This window comes from Zingiber officinale, chromosome 10A (assembly GCF_018446385.1).
Source record: "Zingiber officinale cultivar Zhangliang chromosome 10A, Zo_v1.1, whole genome shotgun sequence".
Taxonomy (NCBI): Eukaryota; Viridiplantae; Streptophyta; class Magnoliopsida; order Zingiberales; family Zingiberaceae; genus Zingiber; species Zingiber officinale.
In genome coordinates, this window is record NC_056004.1 from 1,787,934 (window position 1) to 1,815,194 (window position 27,261).

The window sequence follows — 27,261 nt, forward strand, 5'->3', positions numbered from 1 at the left end:
TCTTTAAGACACTGATCACCATTGACATAACTATGCATGCATGTGGCAAGCACGTAACTCAAGTTCATTTATATTCAGGTTAATGATTCTATAATTTGCAGTGAAGTAATTATTTGCATGTCTTCCACGTTCTTAACGAAGCATCGCCAGCTAATAGAAAGCATGGCTTTTGCTTGTCAAATTACAGAAAATGAAGCCACATCTGTTTTTTATCATAAAGATTCATTCATATTCATATTATTATTATTATCATAGATATAATTAAACAATATGTATATATTAAATCTACATTTGATAAGCAAAAGTTAGATCTGTACCTTTGATTTTGTGGTAAAGATTTTAAAAAAAAGAGAGAAGAAGAAAAGGCAAATAAGCAAAAAGATCGAGTAGATTTTGTCGATCGGGTCGGGTGAGGATGGCTGAGTTCAGGATTCATCAATGGCGATGGTGTTGCGGAGGAGGAGGTCGTAGGGAGCCCAGAGGGCGTCCAGGGGGCAGGGCCGGCCTGCGTCGAGGCGCGCCCACGGTTTCCCCTTCCCGCTCCAGTGCAGAAGACTCACCGGCCCCGGGTGGAGGTCCCGGCAGAGTCCTCTGTAGTTGTCGCCGCCGAGCCCGTGCTGGTTCCACCGGTGCTCCACGGCCGCGATCCGACCCGCGAAGACGAGCAGGAAGGGCGGCAGCGACCCCAGCTCGTAGATCCGCATCCGCTTCTGCAACTCCATCCACTCCTCGATACGCTCCGTGTAGCCGCCGTCGCGCCACCGCCCCAGATCCATCACCATCACCCCCGTGTTGAAGTAGCATGCGCGCTGGCCCTCGAAGGCCACCGACAGCGCCGGGTTCGCCCAGAAGGTGGGCGTGAAGTAGGAGGTGAAGTTGGCGTTGCAGTACTCTGGCGCGGCCAGCACCACTCCGTCGGGGATCGGCGTCGACGCCAGAGATGCCACGTCGTCGACGAGGACGAGGTCTGAATCGAGGTAGACGACGCGGCGGACGCACTCCGGGAGCAGGCGCGGCAGGTAGGAGCGCGCGTAGTTGAGGGGGCGATCCAGCGCCGCGCGGATGGAGGTGGAGATAAGCCCAGCCACGCGCAGCTCCTCGCCGGAGAAGGAGTGGATCTGGAACGCCAGCGAGGGGAACGCGCCGGCGACGGTGGCGTTGAGTCGGCCCGCGGCGGAGGCAGCTACGAAGTCGAAGAAAATGGATTGAGGGCACGCGGTGTGCTGCAGCACCGACAGCACCGCCGCCACCGAGCCGCGGAGGTACGCCACGTCAAGCGTCATCGCCACGTGAACCAGGGCGCTGGGGGAGCAGGCCGCCCCGGGTCCTGCAGGCAGCGGCGGCGGGCACGACGGCGAGTTGTAGAATTGCGGGGCCTCGCGGAACCGCGGCATGCCGGTGCTGACGTTGTCGCCGCCTTCGTCGACCCCTGCCGCATGGGAAGACGGCGCGGGAGTGGCCAGGAAGAGGAGAAGCCCGGCGGCGAGCAGCGACGGAAGAGGCATCGGTGATGCGATGCGTGGCGTGGGGAGTCAACACTGCGGTCAAGACCGCGGTGCTGGATTTATAATGGCAAATGCGAAAGACGGGCAAAATTAATATATAATTTGACCACAAATAATAGTCAATTTCATGGTTCCATAATATAATTTTTCACCAACTAACAATTTATATACGATTAATTAAAAGCCATCGTTACTTTCCATCATTGTCGGGAGGTTACTCAATCAGCATCAGCTATATATAGATTTGATCCCCCACCATAATATTTACTAATGAATAACAAACTGTTGGCTTAGGTTTCAATTAACTAATTAAACTAGTTGAAAATAAATAAAGCGTGAATAAGATAAGATTTGCGCATCGAGCAGTGGTTGGATGATGTGCATGGAGCGAGTCAACCTAATTCCTTGCCTTGATGGAGCTGCATGCCTTCGATAACTGATAAGTAGATTGTGTCAGAAACAATTAAATGTTAGGTGTGGATGTGTTGCTTGGCTTGGGAGAAACCTCTGCACCATATTCGATGGGCCGGTGTCGAGGGAAATCTTACTCAATGTCTGCCATTTAATTCTCTCGAGCATTTGGCTGTTGGCGAGACTATTAACTCAAGCATTGGTGAGGCACTGGCAAGGATGCAGAGGGGAGACCATGCCTCGAGATGAATGAATTAAACAGTGTCGATGGAGTGGGGCAGTGGCCACTGCTCATCTAGATATCTCCCTTCATTTTAAGTGATCTTTGTTTACATGTATTAGATATGCCTTCATCTCCGTACCAAGAAGGTTGTGTGGGTTAGCATTCGTACGTGGGAGTTAGTTTTCAATTGCAAGGGAATATTGGATCACGTGGTCACCGACGCCACGATTGCGTGAAATGGATGCCTGAAATGCCAGGGCTTGAAGTCGTAGCACACGTACGCAAAGCGCGTACGTAAAGAGAAATCAGCTGGCAGTTCTTTACGCGGAATTCACTTTTAATGCCCAGTTCAGTTTCGAAGGATCAATTTTCCATGCTTTCCAGGAAGTTTCGTCTCTACTTGATTGCTAAGTGTTAACTTACTTTTATAGAGCAAGAGCTATGAATGATCTAAGAGACTAGTTTCCACAACTCTATGACCGGCATGGACTCCTGGAATAATCTAGTGGCATTCTGTCAACGTAGCCAGGCTTTTCAATTTGACTTTCAATACTCTCTAAACAATGAATTCGTGCATGCAAAAAGAAGGAGAAAGATGGCATAGGAACTGGGGCTAGGAAGACAAATGTGAGCATCAGGACAAGCTTGCCACCTCTTTGCGTGTATCCACAAGTTGCTTCATGTGCTAATGACAAAATCAAACAACTAAATGTGAGAGTTATTCGAGAGTTGTATCCACAAGTTATTACTGAAGCATGAGGTTATTCGAGAGTGTAATCATTGATGGACCCAATGTTTGAATTGCTGCCTATTAAGTTCAGACTTAAACTGGAAACTGGAACGAGACAGAGCAAGGAGATGGAGAAAAACTTGATACAATGTGTGAGAGACATCCCTATGCATTTAAAGTTCTCCTCGCCCGCATTCTTTAATGCTGTCAGCGATGAGAAAAGGAGGGGCAGTGGCGACAGTCCACCAAACAAAAGGGCCACCGGACCATGTCACTGGGTTGCGCTCATGCCTGTTACAAAGGAAGTAGCTTGAGATGCGAACAGGGGTGATTGACCCTGACCAAAAAAAATACAAGCATTATGCCTTGTAAAAAGTAATTAGAGCAATATGTATAATAGTGCAACTTATAACTGGACTCAATCTGAGATGAACAACTGACTGCAAGGTCTCGCACCAATGCTTGTGAGCACAAGTTGAGATTTGGTAGTCCACTAAGGAATTTAGTAACCGAGGGTTAGTCGATCACAGATATATGAAATCAATTAATGAAATAAAACAGCTTACTTCTAGTTCTAAAAGAGGAGAAACATAGTCAACGGACGCTGAAAATAAATAATGTGAATGGATGCAATGATCAATCCACTGCCATATCATGCATCAAATTCCAAATTGCTAAATAAGCATAAAAGTTCAGTGATAACAATTAATAACAACAAACTTCAGCAAATACCATGTATGCAACATCCACATCTTCTTCACTGTAAGCATCCGCATCCTCCTCTATGGTACTACAGCAGTGGAAGGGCATATTGATTAATTTGAAGATATAATTAGAACTGAGTCAACTTATGACATTAAATCAAGTTCCACCATTTTAACTCTCGTTCCAACAGCATCTGGTCTAGCTTGACACCCATGTGTATTATGATTACCTAATGAGGATGTTTATAAAACGATGAAGAATCAGAGGTGGAAGAAAAAATCATTGAACACACAGTTACACGCTCATATAAAATCATTTAAAGCACAAAGATGCTCATAAGAAAAAACAGAAATAAGTATAGAAACTGAAACTTCAAAAGCCACTTTAGCTTAACCAAGTATATCTCTAGAGAATAAGTTAATAACCTGCTTGAGATAGCCACCAACATAATACAATAATTTCAACAATTTACCATCATATACTTCTCTCACAATCGTAGGCACAAACATCATAATGAACAATCTACCAGCATATGCTTATCTCGTAATCTGAAGGAGAATAGGCACCCGCGTAATATAATCATTTGCATTTGTTACACAATAGTGCAAGTATTATCATGCCAATACAGATCATGAATTTATATGGATTTTTCATCACATATAACACATTTAGAATTGATAAATATAGATGTGCATCAATTGACTAAGTCTAGTGATTTAAGGATTTCATTCCCGTACAGCATATAAGAGTATCCTTTGCGTCCCTGTTCATCAAGAATATCAAATAGCAACAGACTTTGTTAAGCATTCCTATCAATGAAAGCAGCATTCTCATTCAAACAGTGTGGCATTGTAGAAAATTTCAAGAACACGTAATCATCGCTAGCTTCAAGTGAGTCCTCAAGGAAGAAAAGGGTAACATAGTGATAACAAGCGATGAAAAGGTAATGCCTAAGCACACCATTGATGATGTGGACAGTAGCGAAGGAATCTAGTACTTACAGAGGCATTTTTGATAGTATATCAGAGAATACCAGAACAACAAGCACAAACAAAAGGATCATCCAGATCTGGCCAAGCCCCATCCCAAACCAACTGATTTGAGTTCATGAACCATGGGTGATGATGAATATGGTTTGGATCAGGTTGCCGATAACAAAAGCAATTGTCATTTAATGCCTCTTGATTTGGTAGATTACTTTCTGTTAGTCTCTGTCGAATTTAAGCAAACTGCCCTTTTCGTAATTCACTGTTTGAATTTTAAAATAAAAATATATCAAAATTGACGAAGCAAAGGGCCGTGGAGGTTACGTGCTTACGTCCATTGTTCAGCTAGACTATTGTTCTAATTTCCCAGTCAAATTGTAATCAGCAAATTTAATTTAATTAACAGGCACAGAGGCGTAATCACTGACCTACTCATCATTATTATTGAATTCCAAGTGCTAATTGACTTCAATATTTCTTCCTATACAATCAAATCAAATAGCAACAGAATTTTAGTTCTTCACAGTCACGGTTCAATTGTCAGTTAAAACAGAGCTAAGCAAGTTTTTTTAATAGCTTGATATTTTATTGGGCTTTGATTATGATGGCCATTCCAATCCCTTGCTTTTTTTAATTAATTTTCCTCGTCTCCTCCACAGCAAACCAGTTCATTAAATTGTCGATCCGCATGCGCAGAGGAGACGAGGCTGAAGGATTTCTCATGCGTTCGATCTCAACAGCCGCCGCTGGCACGTGGTATTCCACAACGACGACGATCGAGAATTGCTGAAGAAAAGGAAAAGGAAAAGGAAAAGGAAAATCAATCCAATTGGGGTCAGCTTGGATGAATAATAGCGGCGGCGGCGGCGGCGGCGGCGGAATCGCGTATTGGATGGCGGAGCACCCGGCCATCATCGGCTTCCGGTGGAGCCACGCCCAGTCTTGGGGCTCCACCTGGCCCTTCCTTGTCTCCTTCCTCGCCTCCTACGCCCTCTTCGCCGTCGCCCTCCACCTCCTGCTCCGCCTCCTCCGCCTCAAGCCTCTTCCCCTAGGCCCCCTCCCTGCACTCCACTCCCTCGCCATGGCCCTCGCCTCCGCCGCCATCTTCCTCGGCCTCCTCCTCTCCTCCGCCGCCGAGATCCGCGACACCCGCTGGTACTGGCGCGGCCGCGCCCGCACCACCCCGCTGCAGTGGCTCCTCTGCTTCCCCCTTGGCACCCGCCCCTCTGGCCGCGTCTTCTTCTGGTCCTACGCCTTCTACCTCTCCCGCTTCCTCCACCTCCTCCGCACCTTCATCAACATCCTCCGCCGCCGCCGCTGCGCCCTCGCCGCCGTATTCCGCCACTCCGCCTTCGTCTGCATGTCCTTCCTCTGGCTCGAATTCTCCCAGTCCTTCCAGGTCGTCGCCATTCTCTCCGCCACGCTCGCCCAGACCATCGTCTTCGGCTACCGCTTCTGGGTCGGGGTCGGCCTCCCGGCGGCCTCCCGTAGCGGGGCCCTTCTCGTGCTCGCCTGCCAGGTGGCGCTCACCGGCTCCAACCTCGTCTGCCACCTGGGCTTCCTCCTCCTCCACTTCGCCAAGGGCGGATGTAACGGCATCGGCGCCTGGGTTTTCAACTCCGTCCTCAACGCCGCGCTGCTCTTCCTCTTCGTCGACTTCTACGTCAAGGAGGAAGTCAGGAGGAAGACAGGCGAGATCTTGGAAGACGACACCGGGAGCGACCAGCATCACCATTCCGGTACCCATCGCCTTCACCATAGTAAACGACCCTCCTTCGAAGCTAAAAACAACAATAAATTCCTTCGGAAATCAGGAACCGGGAAAACTAAATTCGTCTTCTATCGCCATAAATTCGCTCCTCTGTACAACTACTGAAAAAGAAACTTTTTTTCTTCTCATTTTACCTTGAAAAGATAAAATTTTTGCAATAAATGTAATTAAACAATTGCAGCTTAAAGATTACGAATCCATAAATCTGTCCTGATTCCTTCTGGATCAAAGAAAGGACAGTTGATGTAAATCTACTCAACGTAATAATAAAGTCCTTCTATGTTTATCTTCCAAACAAGCGACTCTGTAGCATTATGGAAAGGGAAAGAAAATACGGGAATAGAATTGCCAGGATGCTAACGACATTGAGCAAAACGACGGCCAATTTTCCGATTTTTGACCATCTGATCAACTGGTGAACAGAGTTACAGAAGAATTAAGAATTGTAAGGTTGAAGCCGTCAAATCAAAGACGCAGAAATTGACGAAGAATTAAGATGTTTGTCCCGTGAAAGATTGTCTACTTTCTTTTTTCTTTCTTTGTTGATCATAACATGAACCAATCAATCAGTGAACTGAAAGAAAAGAAAACAGGCGCCTCATAATAATCTCAACATTCTTAGCAAATCATTCGAACAATCGTTGCTCGCTGCCATAGCCAAGTAAAATCGGTGCGAAGTGCAACAAGGGCTTCAATGCACTGGGAGAGAACTTCCGAGCAAAAAGGAAGCAAACAGCCGCCGGGAGGTCATTGTACATGCAGCTCTGCCGTCCCTTGAGCCTCTTTAGAAACCCTTCGGTCACATCTCGCCCTCCAAACGTAGCAGGGTGAGCTCCTCCCCTCGACCAATCCACCGAGGTCAAACTCCTGTTCGCAAGAAGATGAGGCAGCTCGATCGCGAGAATGGTCGGGAAGTAGTGCTCGTCTACGTAGCAGGGAGGCCTGCAGAAATCCCTAAACTTTGGATAGTATTTGGCGTCGTGAATGAGGAAGACCGCAAGGCTTCGATCCACCTCGAACCATTGCGCGCCTTTTCTCCATTGGGAGATGCTCACTTCCGGCGCCATGTTGTGATTGTATCTTCCTCGTCCGTGAGGACCGGGGTCGTCAAATGCCCCGACGAAGCTGCGCTTTGAACGGACCAAGTAACCGTAAACGGTGCTGAAATTGTGCAGAGGAATGCAGGATTCCGACAGCAGCACGAATCGCTCGTTGTCCACGTCGAGCAGAGCGTTCGCGAGGAGTCGCCGCTCGGCGTCGCACATGCTCATCTTCCCCCACTCGGCCACCTGACTGGGAATCTGCCGGCGGTAGAACACCGACGGCCGAGGGAAATCCGGCTGGTAATCCGGCGACGAATGAACGTAAATGGAATACTTCCCTTCGTGGCCTTTCAAGAACTCCTCCCACAGCGGCGCGAGAGGCAGAGGTCCTTTGGTGAGGAACATAAACGCCACCTTCGATGTCCTGTTATAAGGGTACTTTTTCACCTGCGGAACGAAGGAAGCTCTCCAAAAGAGCTCCTCGTCCGTCATGCTATGCGTCAAGTTGGACGGCGGCGCAATCCACCGCTGGAGACTGGTTCCCTCATCTGCGCAATGGGCCGGGGACCAAGACATAGAGATAGTTCGCATCGCCATGGAGTGAAGGTCGATGTACTGCGGCTTGTACATGATGAGAACAGAGAAACCGGTGCCTAATACAATCAAGAGGATGAAGGACTTGACGAGAAGATTCAACGTGAAGAGCTTCGATGGAGCCCTCTGCGGCGCATTCTTGGAATGCATAACTCCAAATCTTCTAACAAAAACGCAACTCGCGATCGCATTAATTGGCCTTAAAAATCGAGGAGATCGATGCAGAGGCGGCAAGAACAAGGGACGTACATGGATCGGAAGAGCGCAGACAACAGAGACCGAAAGTCATCGACAAGAAAAGATGGGAAGATAAACAATAGCTAGAATCAAGAAGCAGGACAAAAGTCGTGCGAAGGCGGATAAGTTAACGGAAGAGAAGAAAGAAACAAAGAAGATTGCGTCAGTCGTCGCAGGCGTGATATTGGCTTCGAAACGAAGCGTTGTGGCTGTGACAACACGTTGCTGGAGGTAGAAGACAATGAAAAGGACATTAATGGCGCCGTCGAAAGGCAGGAAAAGAGCAGAAGAATACAATTCCTGCTGACGAGAGATTGCAGGAGGACAGGGACAGAGAATGGAAGGGAGGACCGATGGTTGGGATTATTTGGATGGATCGCGGAGGATTGTTCATCAACATTTCAACTTCGTGTTTTAGGGTTTGTAAAAACAATTAGAAGATTGTACGTTACGTTTTCCATCTCCGATCGAACGTAACAGAGACTCTTCATCTTCGTGCTTACTAAGATTGTTTCATATTTCTTTTATTAGACCCTGAGTCCATTAAAATCGATGAAACTTTGAATTGTATCAGTGATTGACGGTCAAAATCAAGAAGTCAACATTTGGGATTAGCAAGGTCATTTGATTCTGTCGAGTGTCTAGTCAATCGGGCCGCTAAGCCAATTAGATCTTGAGTCCCTTAGAGTCAACAAAATTTTGAGTTGTATTAGTGACATTCATAGATGATTAAGGTCTCCGCCGAGTGCTCTAGTTGATTGGACTAGAAGTCTAGTCGGACATACTAGACACATGACCCGACCGGATCAGACTCTTTACACAAGTATAAAGGTCGAGCCTTTGAGATGATTGTCATTCTTTAGTCGACTCGATTCCATCCATGAGCGGAGGTTGATCAGACTACAAAGGGGAACTCGGTCAGTCGGTCGGCTCACCATGTCAAAGGTCCATCAACCCAACAACTTAATATTCCCTTTTAGCATTTTTGTAACGGTTGTCAGAGAATTAAGGAAATATTCAATGTGTTATTTATACAAGAAAATTTTTATCCTACAAAACATAGAAATGATGAGTCATCTTTGAAAATTGTCAAAGTGTCATAATGGTCAATTCTTTTTTGACAGGACTTCAAGATTTGTACAAAAAGTAAAATTAATAATATAAAAGAGGATCTCCATCTAGATGCATAGGTACGCTAATGCAAATACTACACTATGCAACCTAAGACACCCAGATTATATATAATCCTTCACTATTGTTCGTTGAATTTTCTGCATATGTTTGACTTGAGTATCGGAGTGTCTGGCTAAGGACCCCTCCCTGATCTGATTGCTGTTATTTTTTTTTTATGTACTTTCTATTTTTGACACATAAAATCACAACTATAATATATATATATAAATATATATATATATATATATATATAAAATATTATCTATATATATAATATATATATATATATATATATATATATATATATATATATATATATATATATATATTATAATTATTTGATTTTAAATCAAAAGAAAATAGATAGTAGTTGAGTAAGTAGCATATAAAAATGGATGAGAACTAATATGAGAATAATCAAATAGGATAATTAATTCATGGGCGAATTTAATTATAAACGGTCAAAAATCCTGGTAAAATAATCTAACTAGTAAAAAATGATTTTAATTCTTACCATAATGTAAAAATAAAATAAAATTTATAAGAAGTAATTCTAAAATCCACTGTTTGTGCCATCAAAATTTAAGGATGATACTATAGAGGTGAACGACAATTGACAAAGGTGACACATTTTACCCTAACTTCTTTATAGAGACATGGAATAGTAGTTTTTTTTTTGTTACGAGGGAGTGCATATTCATGTATACAAGATATTATAAGGGCATTTACATCATATACTTTTATCATATATGAATCATTTTTAACACCTGATTATTATGTATTCTTGAACTTTTGATCAAGGACGGAACCAAGGTGGGGGCGATCAATGGTGGCGGCTGCCCTCTCCTAATTTTTTAATGTAAAAGATGTCGAGGTATAGGAATAGGAGAGTGAAAGCATAATTGAGGTGGGGGGAGGGGGGGGGTGAAAGAGGAGCAAATTGTGGGGTCCAGTGGCAACAATATGACTGTCCCTTCAACATAAATATACATCTTTCGTCCCTTGCTTTTAACACCTGATTAATTTTGTACTCTTTGAACTTATGATCAAGTATATAACCAAGGTGGGGATGATCGATGGTGGCAACTGACCCCTCCCAATTTTTTAATGTAAAAGATGTTGGGATATAAGAATATGAGAGTAAAAGAGAGGCAAATAAGGGGACAACAATACTACTAGCTCCTTCAACATAAATATATATCTTTCATTCCTTCAATATGAAATTCCTGATTACATCCTTGCTTATGATACGATTGTCCCCTTCAACATAAATATACATCTTTCGTCCCTCGCTTTTAACACCTGTTTATTATGTACTCTTTGAACTTATGATCAAGAACAAAATCAAGATAGGGGCAAATAGGAGAGTGAAAGAGGGGCGAATAGGGGGGGCAATAATATGGTGCACCCTTCAACATAAATATACATCTTTTACCCCTTCAATATTAAATTCCTGATTCTGTCCCTACTTATGATATATACATTTTACTCATCCAAAAAATAAATAAATAAATTTATAAAAGAATAAGCATTTATATAAAAACACATATTTATATTTATATTAAAAAATAATTTTATAATTTCAGTTAATAAAAATAGTCACATTCTACTGAACAATGACAAATTAAGAAAGCCTAATAATTAATGTCATTAGGAAAGCCTAATAATTAATATAAGCGACAAATTCTCAAATGATGCATTTTAAATTTGGTTTTATCTAAAAGGAGCACCTAAGCTTTATTCTTCTCAAAAGACCCATTTAATTTCAATTTTACCGACAACTATTTACTTTTTCTCTTCTATTTACTTTTTACACCCTTAATCTCTTCTCTTTCATGTCTCCTAATTTCCCTCCCTTCCCTTTCCTCTAAAATTAATTTAAACACCATAAATTTGTTTTTTTATTTTTTATTTTAAAACTCTAATAAAAATTTATAAATATAAAAGAAAATTAATAAAATATCAAAAATATTTTTTATATTTAATATCTTCTATTTGTAATAGCTAATTATAAAAGAATAATAAAACAAAATAAATAAAAAATGATTTTATTAAAATACCAACATCAATATGGTACTTATTTTTAAAGACCAACACCATAGTGTCATGAAAAATTTAAATCATTTTGAGCATTATTGAGTTGACCTTAAAACAGTAAACGATGACTTATCTGGACTCAGGTTTACCAAATAAATATATACGAGTTGGATTGAGTTATATTAAAGCTCTTTAGATTTGTCAATTGGTTTTGACAAAAGCTCATTGATGGATCTAGGGGACTCAGATTTCTAAAAACTTGAAATGAGATGAAAGAGATGAGTGTAGAAGGGAGATATATGGTGAGAATATGTTGGTTCAACAGGTAGATCGGCAAAAGGGGTGAATTGTATGTCAAATAAAAATAACATTTCTTGATCTTTCAACTTAAATTAGTATCACAATTAAATTAAAGCAATTGAACAATTAATAAAATAAAAGAGACAGAAAATTTATTAGTTAAAACTTAAGTGGTTGTTAATCCAAGGTAAATAAACAACACTTGAAAATCTTCTTTGTTGAAGGTGGAGAAACCTCTTACACTCATTGAACACTCAGAAATAAACTAAGAAATCAATATAGGAGTTATTGAATATTTCCTAGATCCAGAGGTCTTTTTATAACCCTTGGAAAATGTTATTCGTGGCTTAAAAGCGCCTTCAAAGTGGTCAAAGGCACCTTGTATCGAATGGATTTTATCTCCTGAGGATAAAACTTTATCCTCTCGTAATGGCTATGGAAGGCGCCTTCGTACTGTTCATCGAAGGCACCTTCCAAGCTATGGAAGACGTCTTCTATAAGGCAGATTAGCTCCCATAAGTTGATCTCTTCGTGTGGATGATGCTCTGGCTACCTGGATCTAAGTTGAGCTCACCCAAACCCAACTCCGACTTTCTCCTTGAGCATACTTCCTCCTCGTCTTCTCATCCCTCAGACATCGCGCACGTCCTTCTCGTCCACCGGTGTACTCTTCCGCAACATCTTGTCCCTCGAATGCACCAAGTCCGTTGGCTCCTTTTTCCATGTCATTCTTCTTGCTAGCTACGTCTTTCCGCTCAACTTCTTGTATTCCTAAACTCATGCACACTTAGATACAAAGATCAAATACACAGGATCTAACTTAACTTTGTTGACCATATCAAATGTAGATCCGCTACATTAACGACCCCCTAGTGTCGGCTCCACGGATATGAAGGGAGGTTCATGCAGGTACATAGGCGTCAAACACATTGTGGGATCAACCTCAGATCATCAGTTATTGAGAATCAACCCCTGACCATTTCGCTAGAGATGTCATGCACCCACCGTCTCTGCTACGCCGTGGGGCACTTGGTCGACTATATCAAAACTACCACGAGATATTTATAATATTTTCTTTTTGATGTGTATCAACTCAAGTTAAAATTAGGGTTAAATAAAAAATAATAACATGATTATGTAAAGAAGTTGTGATTAGAATAAAATATTATAATAAATTATGCAAGTTAGTAAAATTGAAAAATTTGTACAAAGATACAAATAAATGATTACTCCTCTTAAACTTGTATTTATTTCTACACTTTAATGACATAAAAAAATTAGAAAAAATAAAACAAACTGTTAAAAATATTTGAAATATTTTTCTAGGGGTATAGAATAGGAAGTATTAGTAAGATAATTTTTTTTTAGAAATAACTTAAAAAATATTCTATTTTTACTAATTAATTTTTTATTTGACAAAAAATAATTTAAAAAATTAGTTTTCTATTTCAAAAAATCCTGTAAACTTTTGTCAAATATGAACCGAATAATTTATATGAGTGAAAAAATTTTCACAGAAAAAAAAATAGTTTAATGATCATAATTAATTTATTTTATTATAACAATTAATTTTACGAAGATAAATCTTAAAAATATTTTTCAACTCTAAAAGTTCTTTTAAAATTTTTCAAATATGAAAAATAGATTATCGAATACTAGAAAAATTAAATTTCCCAAATATCTATTTTCCTAAATTTTTAATATTAAAAATTATCTTTTAGAAAATAATTCATAATAATTGAGATAAAATTTTAAAAATATAAAAAAATTATTATGATAGAAAATATTATGTTTTATCATAGAAAAATAAAAGTTTTCAAAAATAAATCTACAAAGTATTTTTTTAATTTTTAAAATACTATTTTCATTAAAAAATCATAGAAAATACTTTAACGAAAAGAAATCAAAAAATTTTTGTTTGTAGATTCAATCATCATATAAGAAAAATTCTAACTTGAAAAATGAATAGTAGGCATTTATATAATTTATTTAAACAATATATAAGATAAAGCACATTAAAATTTAAAACATGCATAAGATTAATTTTAAATTATACTAGGCATTATTTGTGAATCCAATATAAATTATTTACTATTGAATTAATTAGAAATTTTGGTGATCAGCTCCCATAAGGCATATCAGCTCCCATAAGCTCATCTCTTTGTGTGGGTTGATGCTCCGGCTACTCGAAGCTGAGCTCACCAAAACCCAACTCCGACCTTCTCCTCGAGCAGACTTCCTCCCCGGTTTCTTGTCCCTCGGAAGCCGCACACGTCCTTTTCGTCCACCGGTGTACTCTTTCATAGCATCTCGTCCCTTGGATGTACCGAGCCCGTCGACTCATTTTTCCGTGTCATCTTTCTCGCTAGCTACATTTTCCGTTCAACTTCTTGTATTCCTAACCCTCCTGCAGATTTAGACACAAGAATCAAATACACAGGACCTAACTTAATTTGTTTGACCACATCAAAATTGCCACTAGCTACTTACAAAATTATGGTCCTGAGTCTCCTACATGAAGTTATAGGTTTGTGTAAATTGACAAAAAGTATAAATTTTCTAAGTAATATTGAGAATCTTTTATGATGATAACAGAGGACACCCTTGGACTCTATGACACTACAGAAATCTACAGGAGTTGGAATTAGTCTCATCAAAATTCTTTGAGTCCATCAATGGATTTTGACCAAAATTCATTGATAGACCTAGACGATTTAGATTTTTGAATTTTTGTTATGTAATGGAAGTATAGAGTGTATAAAAGGTAGATATGGTAAAAAATCTTGGTTATGAGTCTTTTACATGATATTATAAGCCTATGTCAATTGACACAAAGTTTGAAACTTTCTAAACCTTATGAACAATGCTATGAATTTTTTACAATGATAACAGAGGGCACCATTGAACTCCAGAGAATTGTAAAAACTTACAAGAGTTGAAATAAGTCTGATCAAAACTTTCTAAGTCTATCAATGAGTTTTCATCGAAACTCATTAATGAACCTACATGGATTTTTAAAATTTTACAATGACATGGAAGTGTGGAATGTGTAGATGGTATATATAATATATAATCCTAATCCTAATACACGTAAGCAAAGTTATAATCTCATATTAACTAGTACATACTATAGGACTAATTTATGAAGACCAACACTAGAGTATGTTGACCAATTTCATGGAGGGCTATCAATTTAGTGTTTTAGGGTTTGTAAGACAAGAAGATTTTTACGTTATTTCTTCCATCTCCTAACGTAAAAGAAACTCAAAGTACTGATTTCATAATGCTTACCAAGATTGTTTCATATTTTTTTATTAGGTTTTTTATTTTACATTTTTTTAATAATTTTCGACATAGAAAAATTATTATTTTGATGATGTTAAAAATTGATATAAATATTTATATTTAATGTTGATTTATAATTCAAATTCTTTTCACTTCCAATGATTTTTTTAATAAAAAATCAATTAAAAATTTCCCTCAATTCATAATGATATATACATTTTTGAATTTTGAAATGATAAATTGTAATAATTTGATTTTAAATCAAAGGAAAATAGATAGTTGAGTAAGTGACAAAAGGTGCATCCCTATCAATCTATCTTAGGATTAATATAGGTGAAATAAATTATGATGATAAAAAAAGACAAGTAGATGAGGATGAGTTATACGAGATATAGAAAATAAATAGTTGAGTAACATATAAAAATGGATGGAGCAAGTCAATTGTCATATATGAGAATTAATATGATATAATAAATTAATAGGGTAATTATTTCATATTGCGCAATTCAAGTTGAATTGACGGGGCAAATTTAATTATAAAGTATAAACTGTCAAAATAATAATCTAACTATTAAAAAATAATTTTATGAAAATGATATCACATCCATAAAAAATTAAGTTTATAAAAAGTATTTCTAACTTTTACCATAATGTAAGAATAAATATAAAGTTATAAGAAGTAATTCTACAATCCACTAATTGTGCCATCAAAATTTAAAATTTATAAAAGAATAATCATTTCCCAAAAAACACATATTTATATTTATAAACAAATAACTTTATAATTTCAGTTAATAAAAAATTAGTCACATTCTATTTCTATTGAGCAATGATAAATTAAGAAAACCTAATTAAAGCAACGCCCATAGACTATAGTCCATTTCACAGGGCCCAGTGGATGGAAAATATGCCCAATTAAAGGGCCCAGTCCACGGAAACTCAATGGAAGGAAGCCCCACTAAGCCTGCCCTCCCGAACAAAATGAATAAGTGTAGTTTGTAAAATTACGTGGCAAAAGACGAAATCGTTCGCCTCAAGTGTCCTCGTCGCACTCGACCCTAGGTTATCATGAAAATGATAAATTACGATAACCGAGAGGACAAGTGGTGGTGGGGTGAGGTACACGGTCTGAAGATTTACGTCCCGACAACCTTGAGATTCGACCCCGTGACCTCATTTGGCAAACGATCTCACGTGGCAAAAATGAATAAGTGTAGTTTGTAAAATCATAATCCTATGTAAAATAAATATAAAATCAGGATTGAATTAGTATGATGAGATTGGTAGTATCAAATAGTTAGGATTAAATCTTTAGGTTTGGGGTATTTGGGTTAAAAAAAATTACAATATGACGTAGTTTAAAGATCAACTAACACAGCGACAATTATTGATTCTATTTATTTGAATATAAATATCGAAATTAATATGCTAAAGACATGTTGATTTAGCAGAATATAAGTAAATATACATACAAAATTCATAATTTTAAGGAAAGAAGAGAATATTCTTAATCATTCAAACTGTCAACATAGCTAAATAAATATTTTAAATAATCTGAATTCTAACTTTCTAAAAGACAAATCCTAATACGATTGAAATTACCTCAAGTATAAAGTATATAAAGTACTAGTAGGGATGGTGGGGTGGGTCAGGGACGAATTTTCATCCCTAAATTTCATCCCGGTCTCTATCCTTATTTTTTCATATTCACTAAATTCCTGAACTCGAATAATCGGGAATCAAATCTTTATCCCTGTCTCCATCCCCGCTTCTATTTCAAATTAATTTTATATTATTATTATTATTATTTTAAATTTTTTAATATTAATATTATTATCAATATTATTATTAATATTTTTAAAAGTAATATATTATTATTATTATTATTTTAATGACGGATTCGGGAATGGGGACAATATCTTCATACCTGCTCCGAACTCACCTCATCTCGAAAAAAATATTTGAACCGTCTCTATCCTAAATAAATTAAGGATTCTTGTTTCCGTTTCGAGTTTTTTTCACGGGACTCCTAACTCGTAGGAAAAATTATCATCCTAAGTACTAACTTTAAAAAGATTTTAAATGTTATTTTTTAATTTAAAACGGAAGGATTGAGAGTTATACGTAATATTAAACGAATTTATCAACTTTAATTTGATATATTATCGTCTAATTTAATTCGAGTCAATATATTATAGTCCGATTTAATTCGAGTCAAAAGCTGCAGTCTTTTAATATGACTGTACCTTTCCTACTCATCCTGTTTCGACACCACTATAAACGATTCTCAACGCTCCGGTTTCGGATCTTCTGTTTTTTGACAACCATTGAAATGGATGAGCACGAGATGGAAAGAAAGACACGTGAAAAGTAATCCCACTTAGAATGTGAATCCAACTTGTAAGTCTTCTTCTTCCACCGCAAATTATGATGACGATGGTCCTGTTTTTAACTATAATTCTGAGATCCATCGAAAAAAAAAAATGTATATCGACTCTTCTAGTTTACATGAGGCAAATGAATTATTTTAAGTCTGTTAGGTGCCGTTAATCCATCAGTCCCAACTGTTTAACCTAATTAATTTTGTCCAAAATGGTTTATGATCCGGTGGTGACTCGAGAGGGCCTACCTCTAAGGAAATTCAGCGCTTTGGTGGTTGCCGAAGTCAAGGGATGATCAACTAAGAGACTAGTCGATCGGAAGACCCTTCATCCCCGATCGACCAGAAGAGTTCGGAGAGGGTTGGCCGAACCTACAACGCACCGAGGCAAGGGGCACTCAAGCCGATCGACCCAGACATGGGCGTACGAGTTCAAAAAGACGGTCGGTCGGACTGATCAAGGGGAGTTCAGTCGGACTAACAACCGATAAATTAAACGGGGGATACGTGCCAATATTCTTTTGGGAGTTAGTACCGCTGATTAATGGTGCATATGTACAGAACATCCTTTTGGGAGTCGGTGCCGCCGACTGACAGCACGGATGAACAGAAGATCGTACGGAAGAAGATCCCGCCGCCTAGGCAGAGATACGTTTGCCCCGTTATTGTAAGATGTCAGGGATCCTTTCTCGATGTTAACTTTTGGGGAAAATTTGAGGATGCGCATCCACCCAGGAAGCGTGTAGTCTACTCGGCGAGGCTCTATATGAGGGGAGCAGCCAAGGGCGGATCCAGAGGGGGGGCGGCATCGGCGGTCACCCCCGCTTGCCAGTAATGGAACCCCTAGTAGTATGGGGTTCCGCCGGTGGAGATAGAAGATATCGTCCCTTGTTCCACGTAAAAATCGTCTCTCCATACTTGAATTCCTGGATTCGCCACTGTAGCCATCTGCGGAGGTACGCACACACGTCTTCGGAAACCACCGTTCATTGCTTCATTGTTTCCCTTGTCTATCGGTGTGTGACTTGAGCGTCGGAGGACCGTCGGGCTCCCGATTTGGCAATAACAACTTGTGATTGCAGGAGCGAAGGAGCTACAGTGAAGACGAAAAGTCATTTTAATATTATTTCTCGATTGCTATCTACTCAGCTTCAGTACAGGATCAGTTTACTTTTACATTAAGCTTTAGCATCGAAAGTTGGGTTTTGTGAAAATTTTGGCAATAAAAACCGACCTATTGGGCATGCATGCATCGACCACGATGAGGACGAACGACGCTCTCCTGCTCTTCCTGCTTCTCCTCCTCGCCACCGCCGCCGCTGGCCGTGGCCTCGGCGGGAATGATAAGCCGCCGGGCGAAGTCACGGTGAGCACCGATAGCTTCATCCCCGGCCCCGGCGGTAGGTTCTACGGCGGCGGGAATGACTTTCCTGGCTTCCGCGGCGGAGGAGGCTGGGGCGGCGGCTACGGCGGGCCGAGCAGCGGGTACGCTCGCAGCGGGGTGGTGGCACCGCCCTCGGTGGTGTGCGCCGAGATGGGCCCGTGCTACAAGAAGAAGCTGACGTGCCCGGCCAGTTGCTTCACGTCCTACAGTTACTCCGGCAAGGGCTACGGCGGTGGAGGCGGCGGCGGAGGCTGCACAATGGACTGCAAGAAGCAATGCGTCGCCTATTGCTGAAGGGCGGCGTCACCCGGCCAGCACTCTTTAATATTTTTAATAGCAAATTTCGACTATAAGAAAATATTAAAAGTTTCGAAATATAAATAGATAAATAAATCAGATAATAAAGAGGGTTTTTAGACTCATCTTGGGTCTACTGGTTCATAATATCTAGTGTTTCTGTCCGAAAGCTGAATCCATGAACATTGAGGATGTAGTGTTCTTGTTGATTGGTTGAAGATTCTGTAAGCATAGATCTTTTGCCGACGTGGACCTGCAAGTATAATGCCGAGCTGAGGAGAGGTTCCCCGACGATGATCCTCCGACTCTCAAGTAAGATCTCCAGTAGAAAAAAGTAGAGCAAAGGGGAAGCGATCGAGAACTGTAGCTACAGTAAAGAAATGAACATACCTCCATCGAAGTCTGGGGGTCCTTATATAGGGCTCCCCAGAGGTACGCGCATGCTCCCCGAGGCATGCACGTACGCTCCTCAAAGCATACCTGGAATGGATGTGTCAGAAAAGTATGTCGGACGTCATACCTTAATAGCACGAGCATATCTCTGACGTAACAGTGGAAATTTCCACAGTACAATTCTTTGTCTGACCACGCTGCCGACCATGCCCCTCGTCGACGGTGCCACTGGTTCCTATGAAGATATCGCCAACTGCTCCCTTTGTCCTTTACCAGGCCGAGCGAAGGAACGGCTCGGCTAGCGCCTTCTCCGGGCTGAGCGAAGGAGCCGCTCGGCTAGCGCCCTCCAGGCGACACCAAGGTCGGCCGATTTGGATGTCCGCTCGGCCGGTGATTTGATGTTTGAATCCACCCTGTCGAGCGAGTGAGCCTTAACTACCGGGTTGATGTCGTGCCCACTTTTAGCCGAGCGGGATGGCCGCTCGGCCTTCATCTCTTCCCACTTTGTCTTATGAGTGTCGGAAATTCGGCGTCAGGTTGAGCTGTCGATATGTCGGGTCAGCTATTCTTTCTGCCGCTTGGGAAGATATCTCGCCCGATCAAACGCTTACCCTGTATGTTGACCACTTTGACTTCCTACTGGACGGACCTCGTCTTACCAGCGGATCATCTAGTCTCTTCTTAATTCCTTCCAAAATGATACACTTCATTTAAATATTAAATTGAATTATTTTAAGTTTAGTTATAATTAATATAACATTCCTATGATAGAATATAGATATTTTATAAACGTGGGAGGTTATTTTTAATTTTTTCCGTTGAAATTGGAAAGTTTTGATTGAATTTATATCTTTTCCGTAAATTAATGTTGTTTTAACCTTAAATATGTTCAGTGTGAGCGTAAATTTAAAAGCATCAAAATTTTGAAAGAGAACGGGAGGAGACCAAGGATTAAGAACCAAGAGATCCGAGCTGTGATTGACTACCTTGATCAACATACTAAACTAGAATTTTGTAATCCCTCCAAGATGATTTAGTAAAATCGAATGGATTGATGATTAGAAAAGCTAAATTACCACAAGGAATATTGCAAAAGTACATAAATTATCAATTTCACACCCTTTTGCTTCCAACCTGATGAAGCTCTGATAGCTTCACCAAAGCATTCTCCCTCGTCCCAGTGGTCGCCTTGCAAGACAAGGCTTCGAGCAAAGCGTCTCTTTTCTTCTTCCTCCTCCTCTGCCTCCCTTGCGTCCAAACACTCGCCTCGGCGGCGGTGCACTTGAGGTAAGCAGCAAGGAAGGGGTCTTCCCATTCCTTACTTTCCTTCTTCGATCCACCATTAATGATCTTACTGGATTTGCTCACACTCGTCTCTAGAATTGACCTGCATGGTGGCAAGGGAACAATATTATTATTCAGGCCGTGTCCGGCGACCTTCCTAGTCGCCGGCAGTACTGTGAAGGATTGCTCCGGTGAAGCACCGGTCATCTCCTCTGTCGTCGACGAGACCCCGGGCTTGTTCTCCCATGAGAAGGGTATGCTTCCCATTAGACTGTTGAATCCCTTTCAGCGGCCTGATTGTCTGGCTTATGTAGAACAAAAGCAGAGAGGGAGGCAGACGGATTGATATATTTATACACATGATATAATGAATGACCAGATCATGAGAACAATATGGACGAAAACGAAATGACGGGTTTGGATCGTTGTCATTCAAAACGTGAGGCTGTCAAATTGACATTTGGATACGTAACTTCTTAATTCCTTCTTCTTACTACTAATTTTAATTGCAGAAAAGGAGTTGCGATGGAGTTTATTCCATATGGGCGGCAATAAACTCCATGCAAATATTGGAAGTATATGGAGAAGCAGAGCAGCGATGGTGGAATCTGTTAGGATAGGAATGGACATTAATACTAGAAAAATGCAGCTTGATTGATCATTTATCGACTCGCCAAACATTTGAAAGTTCTTGTAGACAACAAATGAAAATGTGTCAGCTTGGAGAAGTCAAAACTTGCAATACAGAAATTGAGAAAGTCAGGGAAGAGGAAAAGTCAAAAACATTTGTTTCTCATTCTCCATGCAGTCCATTGAAGGGATGGAAAGTTTGCCAAACATTTATTTGAGAACCAGATGTGTATCTGCATTTTATTTATTTTTGTTAATGCTGAGTTCATGGGCTCTCTCATTATGGAAACTTAGAGAACAGATACTACTTGTTTTAACTTCTAGATTTAATTCGAACAAAAAAAAAAGATATACTATGAACAGCAAGTAACTCTACTTAAACTTTAAGTTGAATCCAATTTGAAGAAAAGAGATGATCTTAAAAATGAATAACATTTGAAAGAATGAAGCATCTGCAATACGTTTGGATTATCTACACCTCAAGATGAAGCTATCACTAAATCATCCCTAAAGAAGATGTAAATGATGCTGTGCTCTGAGCGGCTTCAAATTCATCATTTTCCATATAGATAAGATCGTGCTTTGATACCATTAGCCGCTGTGATGATTCGGTGTGAAATCTTCATCATCTCACTCGATCTGCTGACCAATAAGGTCAAGACCAACGAGGAGGAATGAGATGCCCTGGAACAAGAGGAAGTAGAAATGTATACCATGGGCTGATAGTAAACTCCTCGCCGAAGCAGTTAAGAGAAGAAATGCCAATGCTAACTCCTTCCTGTATATCCTATTATGCTTTTGCTTAGAGTCCTCTTTCAGTAGAGTTTCAAGGTCTGGTGTGGAGGCTTCTCTTTGGTTATCAGATTCATTCTTGACTAAAGAATACAGATCACCTTCAGAAGAACGACCGGATTTCTTGGTGACGACCCACTCGTAGGCACTCCCAAGCTGGAATAGGCCGGATATCATGGCATTGAACTTGGTCACTGACATGGTGTTTTCGAAGAGGAGATAAGGGACTATAAAAGGGAAGGATCTTGGGGCAGGCAGGATGTTGAGGAAGGACATGGTCGCGGGAATGTAGCAGACTATCCATGCCGGGAGCTCAGCTTCAGGGACAAACATAGACATTGGGAGGATGACACAGAACAAGGTGAAGGAGTAGAAAGGCAATATCAGTTTCCGGAGCAGGAAAAAGAGAAATATTAAGTTTGCCTTCTTCCAAAAACAAATCTGCAATGAAGAGTAAATAATCATCAATTTTTTTTTCAATATTCACAAAATTAACTTCCAGTATAAGAAATGGCAAGAACTGAAAGTTTAAACAACATATAGACAAATGCCAAGTTCAACAAAGAGGTGGCATGAAGACATATTTCCTATATGGCAACAGATGCATTTTAGTATATGGATGGAGATCTTCATACCAAAACGGTTAAAGCCAAACAAAGTAATTTTCCATCACAGCCTCAGTAATTTACTGAATTTAAAGTTGTAGATTACTAAAATATTGTGCTTGGGCAAACAACTTTAAAATAGTTCGAACTTTAAAAATACAACCATACAGATTAGCATTCAGTTATCCAACATCTTATTGCTGTGATTCGAATGTACAGCAAACATGTTAAGTTAAAAGTTTGCCAAACATCTGAATCTAGAATCGTACCTTTGATCGTAAAATATCTGGTAAGCAGAGTCTAAATAACTGCATTGGGCCAGAATGCCAACGATGCTGTTGCTTCCGATACGCCTCATATGACTCGGGCAACTCACATTGGCACTGCAAATCATAGTAGACACAGTAAGGTTTCTAGTATTTGTTTATACGATTTAAGATTATTCTATTTCTGAAAATTTTCAACAATCCAAAAAGCATTTCATTACCTCTACATCATTGAGGAAGATAAACTTCCATCCCTTTAAGTGAGCTCTCACTGCAATGTCCATATCTTCCACAGTTGTTCTCTCAAGCCACCCGCCGGCATCTTCTAATGCCTTGATTCTCCAAACTCCAGCCGTCCCATTGAACCCAAAAAAGTTGAGGAACATTCCATTCACCTGCTGTTCCACCTCAAAATGGAAGCACAAGTTTACGTTTTGTAGCCGAGTCAACAAGTTCTCATCTTTGTTCACAAAAGCCCATCTAGCCTGTACTAATCCAAGCTCCTCATTGTCCTGCAAATCCCACCAGATAAAATTCACATTAAAATCCACGGTTTATAGTCAATAAGTGAACATTGTTTTCCAATCAATGCTACAATAGAAAACCTTGAAATATGGTATAGTTTGCTTCAAGAAATCTGGCGATGGCTGGAAGTCGGCATCGAAAATGGTTACAAACTCGTAGTCTTTTACATAGCTACAATTCATGGCTGACTTGAGATTTCCAGCCTTGTACCCCTCTCGGATCTCCCGGTGTCGGTACATGATGTTGGCACCATTTTGCTGCCATTTATCCACCTCTTCCTTGATCAAAGCTTGTGTTAATGGATCATCAGAGTCATCCAACACCTGAACCAGAACGTTGGATCTAGGCCAATCCAAATTACACACTGCAGCGATGGATTGCTGATACACCTGCGAAATGCCAAAATGATTGAGAAATGTGGTTTAGTATAGGAGCTCTGAGTCTGAGTTCGGAGTGTGAAGCTATGAAAAATCTTACCTCCCTCTCGTTGCACATGGGAATCTGGATTAGTACCATAGGAAAATAATCGCCGGATTCGAGGTCCTTGTCGACGGCATGCCTGGGCCTCGGCTTCAACTTATTGAAGCGGATCCAGAAGCAACCGAGGCAGAGAATGAGGCGGTCGGCGCTTTGAATGAGGAAGAGTACGACGCAGGTGTTGGCGAGGAACTGGAGCAGCGGCGCGATGTACACCATCCGGAGCCGCAGCCATTCCGCGTACAGCGACCCGAAGAGCTCCCGAACGCCGAAGGACGACGGCACAACCAGCAAGCGCTGCAGCTCGGCCGCCCCCAAATGCCAGCCATGCAGGTGAGCGGCGACCTCGAACCCCAAAAGGAGCACCGAAAGCCAGAGAAAGACCTTGATGCAGAAGTAGAAACGGGTGCGCAGCGCTGGACTCTCGTCCGGATGGGATGCAGCGGCGTCGCAGTCAGTCCGTCCGGCGGCCACGCGGCGGCGCACTGCGGATGCGAGGCCGATTGCGGCGGACGCGAGGCTGGAGAGGCACCCGGCGGCGCGATGGGCCTTGAGGAGGAGCACCCACGTGATTTGCTTGGCGTTCTTCCCACGGCCGCCTTTCCTCGCCCCATATCGCAATAACTCCCCATCGCCGCCGCACTCGTCGTCATCGTCGTTAGGGGAAGAAATCTCCGAGATGGACCAATTAGGGTTCTCCATCTTCACCACCACAGACGTCCCACGGTGTACCTCCTTCCCCCACCAATCGAACGAAGGCGACATTACTCCCGCACTCGATAAAACTCCTACCTTTCTTGCAAACTCGTCTCCCTTTTTTGGCTTCCCTTCACAAATCCGCAGCTTGACAACGCAATGCTCCTTCCCTAAGATCCAAAAGCTGATCTCCCATCAATTATACATCAGGGCGGCCTGCCGTCGCTATGTCTCTACCAACGCGACCAAACATATTCCACCGGGGGCGAATCAAAGAAGAAAGAAAACAAAGGAAGACGAACAGCAGAATGAATTGGGTAATCCTAATCTACTTGAACCTTACCGAACACCGGCAGCCTAGGATGGAGTTTAACCTGCCAGACGAAGATGGATGAAAGAGGGGTTACAGCTGGAGATGGCGACGCTGATTCAATCAATGGTCCACCAGCACACCTTCTCTGCTTTTACTCTCGCATTTTACTTTCCGTAAACAAAGATGCGATTTTTACTTTTTCTCCTAACGCGGCTCTAGTTTCGTATGGTTGAAGATGGAGGACGATGAGGCTCTGGCGCCGCTGCACCTGCCACTGCCTTTTCTGCCATGAATGTTTCCTTCTCCCTCTTTCTTTTTTTTTTCTTTCCATTTGAAAATTCCAACTTTATCGCGTTGTCGTTTGAACGGACCTCCACCTCTGACTTCACGGCGGAACGCGGCCCGTCGACTTCACGGCAGCGCCCTTCGACTTGTCACTTTGTAAAATTTTACTTTGGCCCTCGGATTTAGTAGATTTTACATTTTATTTGATTTAATCGAGTTAGATAGCGGTTATCGTATTTTAAACTATCGTACCAACGCTCGGTAGTAGATGGATGCCGAAATTTAATGAAAGGATAAAATTATAAAGCATTTAAAGGGTAGTTATAACTGACAAAGTTGTTACAAACAGAAAGAGAAAAAAAAGCAAAAAAAAAAAAAAGAATGGAAATTCCCGTGGTAGCTAGCTAGCACCGAATGGTTTGACCCAGCGGTGGATAAGAACGCGTCGGTGCAATAACAAATTGGTCAAGGGCAAAAACGGAAAATTACCTGATTTCGGAACGCAGCGCCGTAGCGGCGTCCCGACGTAACGTATCGGAGCGCTATGTCGTCCTCATCGTGACGCCGTTTGCAACGTTCGAATGCGAGTTATGAATGCGTCGCATTATCAAATGCTGCTGCTGCTGCCCGGGAACAAAAAAACGGTACGGATAAAACAGCGTGTCGGCTTCCGACATTTATCATTTGTAACGTTACGAATTGATGGATCCCGACCCTAAAATTATGTCAGTGTTACATTCGCAAAGGGTGCACAATAATTTGATTTTGGTTTTGATTTTTATTTTAAAAATAAATGTGAATAAAACAGAGGGTTGCCTTGCATCTCATTCCCACCACATGGACGTGATAAATGATAACAAATTGGAGTGGGTAACAGGAAAATTCGGCTCCACCAACACATGTGTAAATGGGCCCCTCAATCATGACTCCCATAAAATAATTTGAGATTAGATTCTCTTAATAAAATTTAAAAATAATAGCATTGGAAACTTTTCTCCAGAGAGAAATGAGCTTAAAAATACAGATTGAATGGTCTCCATTAGTACTTTTCAAATTCCAATTTATACTGATGATCTAATATAGACTCAACTCATATTAAAATTTAATATGAGTATTTAAATTTTAAACTATCATAATTTTAAACTCGGGATTGAAAATTCAGGCTCTCTTTCTATCATAACGCGTGAATATTTTGAAATCCTATGTTTGTTAAGTGTGAAATCGTAAGCGCTAAATTTCAACTTCAAATTCTACAATTTAAACCATTTTCAGAATTTTTTTTTACTATTTTTATTAATTTTTATTTTTTTTATTTAGGATAATTTTAATATTCTTAGTATTTATTAGAGAAGATTTATCATGATTCATGCCAAGTCAGGGCCGGCTCAAGCATATTTGAGGCACTAAGCGGAAAATTTTTTTTAAGCCTACGTTGTTTAAAAAAAAAAATACCTTATCATTTTTCATTTAGACTTGGATAGAAAACAGTGGTTTAAATTTTTTAACAAATTAAATATTAATTTTATAAAATATTTTTTTATACAATTTAATTTTTTCACTTTTTAGATGTAAAATTATTAATTAAATTTTTATATTCAAGATAATCTAATTCAGATAAATATAAATTTTACGGTATTAAATAGAGTATTATTAGATATAATAATATCTCAAGTGGATAATAAGTTTACGATTCATTTAACTAAAAATAAGTATTCAAAATTGTTTTAAAATGAAGAAGATATAAGTATGTCTAATTATTTAAATACAAGGCGGAGAGAACAACCCTTAAAAAAAGAAATAAAATTGAGAAAATAAGAACAATAAAATAGGATAACAATATCAAAAAATCATTCTCCCATGCTCAACTCATCATCATCGGCGAAACACAAAAAATAAATAAATAAAAAATAATGTAAAAAATGACAAAACTAAAT

General features: G+C 40.3%; 5 protein-coding genes across 6 annotated transcripts; 2 read left to right on the plus strand and 3 right to left on the minus strand.

The window, feature by feature from the left end:
- Positions 1-258: 258 nt before the first annotated feature.
- On the minus strand, positions 259-1,559 carry LOC122028216 (probable galacturonosyltransferase-like 1). The gene has a single exon (XM_042587246.1). The coding sequence runs from the start codon at positions 1,503-1,505 to the stop codon at positions 426-428; it is 1,080 nt and encodes a 359-aa protein (XP_042443180.1). The 5' UTR covers positions 1,506-1,559; the 3' UTR covers positions 259-425.
- Positions 1,560-5,170: 3,611 nt separating this feature from the next.
- Positions 5,171-6,473, plus strand: LOC122026127 (elongation of fatty acids protein 3-like). The gene has a single exon (XM_042584768.1). The coding sequence runs from the start codon at positions 5,405-5,407 to the stop codon at positions 6,434-6,436; it is 1,032 nt and encodes a 343-aa protein (XP_042440702.1). The 5' UTR covers positions 5,171-5,404; the 3' UTR covers positions 6,437-6,473.
- Positions 6,474-6,840: 367 nt separating this feature from the next.
- On the minus strand, positions 6,841-8,242 carry LOC122027495 (glycosyltransferase BC10-like). Its single transcript, XM_042586488.1, has one exon. The coding sequence runs from the start codon at positions 8,116-8,118 to the stop codon at positions 6,958-6,960; it is 1,161 nt and encodes a 386-aa protein (XP_042442422.1). The 5' UTR covers positions 8,119-8,242; the 3' UTR covers positions 6,841-6,957.
- Positions 8,243-18,641: 10,399 nt separating this feature from the next.
- LOC122027993 (cold shock protein 2-like) lies at positions 18,642-19,168 on the plus strand. Its single transcript, XM_042587006.1, has one exon. The coding sequence runs from the start codon at positions 18,642-18,644 to the stop codon at positions 19,056-19,058; it is 417 nt and encodes a 138-aa protein (XP_042442940.1). The 3' UTR covers positions 19,059-19,168.
- Positions 19,169-21,719: 2,551 nt separating this feature from the next.
- On the minus strand, positions 21,720-25,362 carry LOC122026863 (probable xyloglucan glycosyltransferase 9). 2 transcript variants are annotated; one of them, XM_042585581.1, is made up of 6 exons: positions 25,073-25,362; positions 24,034-24,962; positions 23,637-23,945; positions 23,253-23,543; positions 23,035-23,148; positions 21,720-22,601 (listed from the first exon to the last, which is right to left on the minus strand). In XM_042585581.1, the coding sequence occupies exons 2-6, from the start codon at positions 24,796-24,798 to the stop codon at positions 21,999-22,001; spliced, it is 2,082 nt and encodes a 693-aa protein (XP_042441515.1). In that variant the 5' UTR covers positions 24,799-24,962; positions 25,073-25,362; the 3' UTR covers positions 21,720-21,998. The 2 variants fall into 2 exon arrangements, with proteins under 2 accessions (XP_042441515.1, XP_042441514.1); XM_042585580.1 differs by having other exon boundaries at positions 24,034-25,362.
- Positions 25,363-27,261: the final 1,899 nt, after the last annotated feature.

Bases quoted from the DNA above. Each gene is read 5' to 3' on its own strand.
- LOC122028216 (XM_042587246.1), bottom strand. From the start codon at position 1,505: ATGCCTCTTCCGTCGCTGCTCGCCGCCGGGCTTCTCCTCTTCCTGGCC.
- LOC122026863 (XM_042585581.1), bottom strand. From the start codon at position 24,798: ATGTCGCCTTCGTTCGATTGGTGGGGGAAGGAGGTACACCGTGGGACG. The intron at 23,544-23,636 runs GTTTTCTATTGT...TGGGATTTGCAG, and splicing joins AAACTATACCATATTTCAAG to GACAATGAGGAGCTTGGATT. The intron at 22,602-23,034 runs GTACGATTCTAG...TCTTCATTGCAG, and splicing joins CAGATATTTTACGATCAAAG to ATTTGTTTTTGGAAGAAGGC.
- LOC122026127 (XM_042584768.1), top strand. From the start codon at position 5,405: ATGAATAATAGCGGCGGCGGCGGCGGCGGCGGCGGAATCGCGTATTGG.
- LOC122027495 (XM_042586488.1), bottom strand. From the start codon at position 8,118: ATGCATTCCAAGAATGCGCCGCAGAGGGCTCCATCGAAGCTCTTCACG.
- LOC122027993 (XM_042587006.1), top strand. From the start codon at position 18,642: ATGAGGACGAACGACGCTCTCCTGCTCTTCCTGCTTCTCCTCCTCGCC.